Genomic DNA, 7,656 nt, shown 5'->3' with positions numbered 1-7,656 from the left:
AAGTCACAGCTTGTACCCTCAGTGCCTAGAACAGGTCCCGGCGCACAGAGGTGCTCCACAATGTCTGTCCAAAGCGTGACTGTGTAAAACACTTGAAGTGGTGCCTGTGACATGGCAGACGTTCATAAACGGTTGTTGAATGAATCCATCAATGAATCAATGCATGAAGGCATGAATGAGGAGGTGAACCCCATCCCATCTTGGGTCCTAGAGCTGCCCTCTCCCCCATCCCAACCCCAGAAGATCTGGGAGCCAGCCATCGGCACAACCACAGGAACTTTATTTACAAACACAAGGCTGGGGCCGGAGGCAGGTGGGAAGGTGGACAGTGGCAAGGATGGAAGTCTCCTACTTCTGCTCCCGCCTCCAGACGATGACCATGCCGCTAGCGTCGCTGGAAGCCAGCAGGCTCTCATCGCAGTTGAAGCTGACATCCAGCACGGGCGCGCTGTGGCCCTGCAGCTTGTTGACGGCGGCCTTGGCTGCCCGCTCCACGTCAAAGAAATGCACGCACATGTCCTCGCTGCCCGTCACTGCCCAGATGAGAGACCATCAGGAGGTGTTGCAGGAGGCAGCGGGGTGCCCTGCATGTGAAGTCTCTGAGGTGTTGAGGGATTTATGTCCAAGGTGTAAGGTCCCGGGGCTGGGGGCTCTGGGGTGGACCATCCCCAGATGCAAGGTCACCTAGCTGTTTTGGCTCCGCGTCCGGAGTGTGAGGTCTCTGAGCTCTTTGTTGGTGGCGGGGAGGGGTCTGTGTCTTAGGCTGTGAGGTTTCTGGGCTGTCTGGGGGGTCTGTGTTCAAAGTGTGAGGTTGCTGGGGCGTGAGAGTTCTTGAGGCCCAGGAAGTCAGGGCATTAGGATGTCGTGACAGCTGAGCCAGATCAGCACCAGCCCTGGTCCCTGCCCCTCCCTGGCCACCCAGACACCCCGACCCCATGGGACTCACCCACACAGGCCCCCTGGCGGAAGGACATGAGGGGGCAGAAAATGCTGCGTACGGGGTGCGAGCTCTGCTCAATGGGGAAGCTTCTCTTCAGCTGCAGGGTCCCCTCGTTGTCCACCACCCTGAGAGGAGGAAGAGAGTGGGTTAGGGGGCAGCCTCAGCCCCAGAGGGGGACGAATGGTGGGCCAGTTTGTGTCCCCACCCCTGCACCTGAGGTCTTTTCAAGGTTCATGAAATCCAGTTTTGAGACGACTGCATAAACCTATAAAGCACGGGATGGTGTGTGAGTTAGTGACAGTTTGGAAACTGTATCTGTTGATACAAATGGGGAGCCTCTGCTGTTTAATTTGCTAGTTTCTTTTCCTAAGGGTCCCTAAGAGATCCTGATTTTAGGACAGGCACAAAGAGAGGGAATGACTGACCAAACTACAGCACCCCTGCACCGTGGAATACCACATGGCTATTCAAAGGAATGAACCCGAGCTACTGCAGGGAGCAGCGTGCAGCCCAGGCTGAGAACTGCATTTAGATGACAGACATAAGTGAGTGGGGATAGTAAAACTCCCAGCTTCAAAAAAAAAAATTTTTTAAAAAATGAAGGAAGGGAAAGCAGGCCACTGCTCTAAGGGGACTCTAGTCTATTTTATGGCTCAGTTTGCTCATCTGTAAAATGGACATGATTACAGCACCCACCTCACAGGGTTGCTGTGAGGATTAAATGAGGGGATATGAACAGGGCCTGGCCCAGCAACTGCTACGCACATGATAGCTACTGCTATTAGTATTACTGCTCCTATTGATGTCACCATTATCATATTATTACTATTATTAGGAGACCGAACCTCTCCCCTCAATGAAGTTAACCTCCATGGCTTAGTCTGCTGGGGAGACAGGGCTCTTGTCTCAGTCTGACAGAGGCGGCAGGCCCCCCACCTCCAGGTGGCCCAGAGAGGAGACCCACCTGTAGAGCAGCAGCTTGTTGAGGCAAGCATTTATGAGCAGCGAGGGGTCCCGGGCCTCGCGGCTGACCCAGGAGCGGGCGGAGATGCTGGTCACAGGGCTGCCCTCATGCACCACCAGACGCTTGGCTTTGGTCAGCTTCCCTGCGGCAGCAGAAGGAGGGGAGGCAACGGTGAGGGTTGGGACTGTGCACCAGAAGGGTGAGGGTGTGAGCAGCTGGATGCAGGCCTAGGGTCTGCCTACCTGTGGCCATGTCGAAGAGGAAGGAGAAAACACTGCCGCGGTCATCACCCGCCCAGAGCAGCCGGCCAGGGGCATCAAAGGACAGAGCGAGGACACGGCCTGTCAGCTTGCTGGATCCACCCTTCACTTTCTTGCCCGTGGAGATGTTCATGACGTGCACGTTGTGCTTGGCATTCCCCACCTGTGTGTGAGACCCGCACACCATCACCCTGCTCCCAGCCACTCCCTCCTTGAGTCTGACCACAGCAGGGCTGCTGTTGATGGGACTGGCTGATCCCTACTGGACTCTCATCACAGTGAGGGTGGGCCGGTAGACTGGAAGGTGACTCAGGCCGGTCATCCTCCCCAGCCAGTCCCTCTTGCAATCTGACCAGAAGAGACAGCTTCTCCCAGAACTCAAGGGGCCTGCCTGGTCCTTCCTGGAGCCTTGACTATACTAGGGCGGCGGCTGCTGCTACAGCTGAAAGGATCCCAGAGCACAGGCTCACTGGGCCAGCTCCCCCTACTCCCCACTCAGGACCAGGCCAGACTTTTCATTTCCTTCCCCTGCCCTCTGACTCTCTATCCGGGTCGGACCACCATGATGCTGCCACTGAGATGAAACAAGGTTTCCAACTAGTAATCCTGCTCCCCAACCAGCAGCCCCTGCAGTTGGAAAATGGTAGGACTACTGCTGATGGGACCATGACCCTACCCCCAGACCGCCCCCCATCCCCGGAGTCTACCACAGTGAGGCCATCCCAGACCAAGAACCACGTCCCCAGTTCTGCCCTGTTTCCCTCTGAGTCTGGCCAGAGGAGGACGGAGGCGATGGACTAGAGGGGACCCCCTTATCCCGACTCCCTGCGACAGCCCTCCTGGCCTGGCATCCCGCCCTCGGCAAGGGGGTGCTCTGGAGCCTGACCACAGTGAGGTTGTTGTTGACTGGCTGGAAGGTGCAGCAGAGCAGTTCGGCGCTGTCTGGGTCAGGGATCTCCCGGATGCAGCGGCCGTCCTCAGAGGCCCAGATGCGCATGGTGGCGTCAAGCGAGGTGGACACGAGGATGTCGTTGGAGAGGGACCAGGCGAAGTCGGAGACCCCGCGGGTGTGGCCCCGCAGCACTCGGAGCACGGTGGGCGGGGCGGGCACCAGCTGGCACAGCGAAATGCTGCCATCGAGTGAGCAGCAGGCCAGGCGGTGCCGGTCGTCATTGGCGAAGCGCACCCTGGGGACTGCAAGGCCAAGGAGCCATTTGTGAGAGCTGCCATGCTCACCGGGTGCTTTCATTTACAGAAGGTTCTGACGTGTGAGCCAGGGGCCGGGACCGACTGCACCAGGCACAGTGGCCTCAGCAAAGGGTTTTCCTTGGCTGAGAAAGAGAGTTGGAACGCCAGAAGGCCCTCTACCCAAAGCTCCCTAAATCTTGGCAGGTACTTTATGGATTGCAAATGACTTCTGCAATGCAAAAAGCCTTCTACATCTCAGTAAGCACTTTACAGTTACCAGGGTCTTGGCAGTTTGCAAAACCCACTCTGCCCTTTGCAAGGAGATTTCTCTGCAGCAAAGGTTTTAAGCTCGTTCAAGCGACTCATGACCCCAGAAGCCTTCTGCAAAGTGCTCTTTTAAGCTGCTGAGCCCCTTTATGGTAGACAAAGTAACCAAGACTTTGCAGATCACTTTGCAGAGGGCTTTTAGGTTTTGCGAAAGGTGTGATGAATAGCAATTCCTCCGAGGTGGGCCTGAGACTCTGCATTCCAGAAAAGGATGCACTGGGTGGTTGTCACCCAGTTGTTTGGGCAAATGCGTGGTGACGGGACCCGCCATCCACTGGCTCACCTGCCTCATCCACGTGCTGGTCAAAAACATGGTACATGCCCGCAAAGGCGTAGTTCTCACTCAGCGATGTGTCCCCGGCCATGGCTCGACTTGCTTCTGCCGCTGACGTGGGAACCACGCTGCCGGGGGGCCTAGGCCCCAACAGGAGTGAGGGGTGAGAGGAGGGAGGTACTAGCGTTTGGCCTGCCATTGCCCTGTGGCTCCCCTCCTCCTCACAAACCTTCAGCTGCCCCTGGTGCATACCTGTCCTCATAGACGGCACGGTTCATCTGTGCCTGCAGCTGGTAGGAGCCTCGGCTGACAGAGCGGCGGTGCCCACGGGCCCCCAGGGCCCGAGGGTCATCCTCGAAGTCCTGCAAACAGAGGGTCAGGGTAGGTACACCTTGCAAACAGCCCTCAAGAACCTATGAGATCTAGAGTTTTCAAAATATACCCAGAACCATGGGACTTCCCTGGTGGTCCAGTGGTTAAGACTCTGTGCTTCCATTGCAGAGGGTCAAGGTAGGCGCACCTTGCAAACAGCCCTCAAGAACCTATGAGATCTAGAGTCTTCAAAATATACCCAGAACCATGGGACTTCCCTGGTGGTCCAGTGGTTAAGACTCTGTGCTTCCACTGCAGAGGGCGCAGGTTCGATCCCTGGTCAGGCAACTGAGATACTGCATGCTGGAACCAGATCCCTTCTCACCCCTTCCACTGTCACCACCGTCACCTGGACTACTGTGGTGTCCTCTGCACTAGTTCCCCTACTCTCACCCTTGCCCCACTCAGCAAATACTTAACAAATGCTCTTTGAACAAAGAATGAACACTTTTCCCCCAGAAAACCACTCAGCTTTGTCTCTTGCCTCATTCAAGTCTCAGCTCAATTGTCACCTCCTCAGAGACGCCTTCCCTGAGCATCCCCATTAAAAATAGCTTCTCTCTGTTCCCAACACCTGTCCTGTTTCATTCCCCAAGTCAGCCTTATTTTTCCATGTTAGCACTCCTCACTACAAGCCATGGTAGTTATTCACTTGTTTACCTGGTTTGCTACGTTTATTGACCTATTTATCTTGTTTATTGCCTGCTTATCAACCTATTTATCTTATTGTCTGTTGATTTATGACATACATTATCTCTTTTTGCCCTCTGCTCATCCTAAGAGCCAGGAACAGTGCCTGGAACATAGCAGGTGCTCGACAAGTCTGTGGAGTGAATATATATGGAGGCAGGTGGCGTGGGGAGAAGCTCACCTCCATGCGGTCAAGGGTAGTGCGGCTGCTGCGGACGATGCTGTTGCTATAGGCACGAGCACTGCCTGGCTCAGAGAGGGGCCCGTAGCGCTGGCCCAGCAGCTGCCCACGCAGCCTCAGGTACTGCCGACGCAATGCTGGAGGGTGCCCAGCCTTGGCATTCTCCCGCAGTAGCTGGCTGCGCCGTCGGATATATTGTGTCCGAAACTGTGGAAACGTTGGTGTGCGGTACGCATTGTACCTGCGATGGCAGGAGGCAAGGCGGGCAGCAGGCACAGGACAGAGGGAATCAATCAGCTCAGGGGATAGGGAAGGAGAATGAGGTGTGTGGCAGTGATAGGTCAGGATGGCAAGTGATCAGCAGTGGTGATGGGGGTCACTCTGGTGTTGTGATAAGGGTGTGTCCGCAGTAATAATGGGCATGGCAATGAGGGCAGTGTGGGCACAATGGAGGCAGTCTGCAGTTCTGCTGGAATTGGTATGGGGTGACTGAGTCAGTGTAGACAATAGGGGCCAATCTGACATGGTGACGGGGGTTAGCATGGGGCAATGGTGGGGGTCAGTATGGCGATTGGGTCAGACTGGGGAAGTGATGGTAAGAGAAGTCTGGGGGCAAAAGTGGGGAACAGGATGTCACCAGCATGGGCTCTATCACCCCCCCACCCCCGACAAAGGCTCCAATACCACAGACTCTGCGCATGCCCACATGTGACTGCATTATCCTAGCGTGCTGTTTAACAACCCTCGCTTGCCAGTCATTCCCTGCGGGCAAGCCCCACACCCTGCTACTGCGCATGCTCACCTCCAGCAAGCCCACTCAGCCGCATAAGGCAAGTTCTCCGCCCAGCCTCACTTATCGCCATTGCGCATGCACCACGTAACTTCCGCTCCCGCGAGCTTCGACCCCACGCCTCACCTCGCGTCTACTGCTAAGACCTGCTGCCACACCGCAGCCATTCCCCGGCCTCCTCTTCCGGCGCGTCCGCCCGCGGGAGCCTGCAGGACAAGGGCCTGGAATGTCAGCGTCTCAAGTGAAGAGATCTAGATCCGCCCCTTCCGCCAGGCGATCGTTGCCATAGACACGGAGTCCCTCCAGTCCAGGATGTCACGATATCCCACCCGGCTCTTAGCATGGTCACCACCCCAGTCCTGCCCTTCCCAGGCAGCGCCCAGATGATTCACAGCAGACCTGGCCCCGCCCCTCCCCGGTCACCATAGCAACGCCCCTCCTCCCGCCGCCTAGCAATCCTTGTTGGCATTCTCCACCCATCTTGCCCCCACCGACCCCCGCCTTCCCTTCTCGGGTCCAAGAGCAGGACCCGGGATTAGGGACCACCTCCGGGGCTGCCTCCCGCTCTTGAGGCTCCCGGGGCGGCCCTGAAACCAGTGTCACCCTTCTCTCCTCTCTCAAGCTCCAGCAAGATGGCCGCCTGCTGCCAGGAAGAACTTCCGAACGCAGAACAGATCGATAGGAATCCTCCCCAGGGCGTGGGAGAACCACGCAAGCGTATTAAGGGACGGTAGGTTCTGACACAAGGATGGAGGCTCCGCCCTTTTAAGTTCTATCCAGCCTCAGTCCCTAATGGCATTTTTTTGTGTACACAAGAACAATGTCCAGGGACCACAGGGACAGGGGCTAGTATGCGAATCACTCACTGAAAATCAGAAATATGACTTTCAAAAAAAAAAAACGAAAGGACTTTTTTTGAAAGAGTGGTATAAGCTGCTTTTTAGCAGCACAATCTTGGCCAAGCAAGATTTGAAGTGCAGAATAAAAAATAATCACACATGCAGAGGCCCCCAGAAAATTCTCCAGTTCCTAGGTGACTGATGGGCCTTCAGGCACGCCCAGAGTAAGAAGAGTCCTTTCTGTGTGTCTGCGTTGGGGTGGGCGGCTTGGATACTCCCAGGGAGCTTGGTCTGGGCGTGAGGCTCTGAAGCCAGAAGATATAAATAGGTACAACAAGCTTTGGGGTTTGGATCCCAGGAGGCTATCTGAAATCATCCTTATTTCAACTCCAACAAGAAGCTGCATCTCTATTCATCTTAAGGTGACCAGGATATACAATGTACGAAGTTGGAACACAATGTTTAGTGGCTTCCTTTCGGATCTTGACTTTGACACAATTCTCATTATTGTTCAGATTATTGTATGTGTTATAAAAATAGTGTTATTTTCACACTATTTTTATTTTTAAAATATATTTATTTTTTGGCTGTGTTGGGTCTTCGTTGCCGTGCGTGGGCTTTTCTCTAGTTGCGGCGAGCGGGGCTACTCTTTGCTGTGGTGTGCGGGCTTCTCATTGCGGTGGCTTCTCTTTGTTGCAGAGCACAGGCTCTAGGCATGTGGGCTGCAGTAGCTGTGGCACGTGGGCTCAGTAGTTGTGGCTCGTGGGCTCTAGAGTGCAGGCTCAGTAGTTGTGGCACACGGGCTTAGTCGCTCCACGGCATGTGGGATCT

General features: G+C 55.4%; 1 protein-coding gene across 3 annotated transcripts; it reads right to left on the bottom strand.

Annotated features, from left to right (window-relative positions):
• Positions 1-266: 266 nt before the first annotated feature.
• Positions 267-6,626, bottom strand: WDR13 (WD repeat domain 13). Of its 3 annotated transcripts, none has more exons than XM_082681131.1 (10): positions 6,533-6,626; positions 6,113-6,192; positions 5,197-5,437; positions 4,206-4,315; positions 3,963-4,093; positions 3,051-3,358; positions 2,147-2,327; positions 1,905-2,046; positions 947-1,065; positions 267-533 (listed from the first exon to the last, which is right to left on the bottom strand). In XM_082681131.1, the coding sequence occupies exons 2-10, from the start codon at positions 6,151-6,153 to the stop codon at positions 349-351; spliced, it is 1,458 nt and encodes a 485-aa protein (XP_082537257.1). In that variant the 5' UTR covers positions 6,154-6,192; positions 6,533-6,626; the 3' UTR covers positions 267-348. The 3 variants fall into 3 exon arrangements, with proteins under 3 accessions (XP_082537257.1, XP_082537258.1, XP_082537259.1); XM_082681132.1 differs by having other exon boundaries at positions 4,002-4,093; XM_082681133.1 differs by lacking the exon at positions 267-533 and adding an exon at positions 1,154-1,205.
• Positions 6,627-7,656: the final 1,030 nt, after the last annotated feature.

The sequence above is a fragment of the Grampus griseus genome (genome assembly GCF_964374135.1).
Source record: "Grampus griseus genome assembly, chromosome: X".
NCBI classification, from domain to species: Eukaryota; Metazoa; Chordata; class Mammalia; order Artiodactyla; family Delphinidae; genus Grampus; species Grampus griseus.
This window is presented reverse-complemented; position numbering and strand designations above follow the sequence as displayed.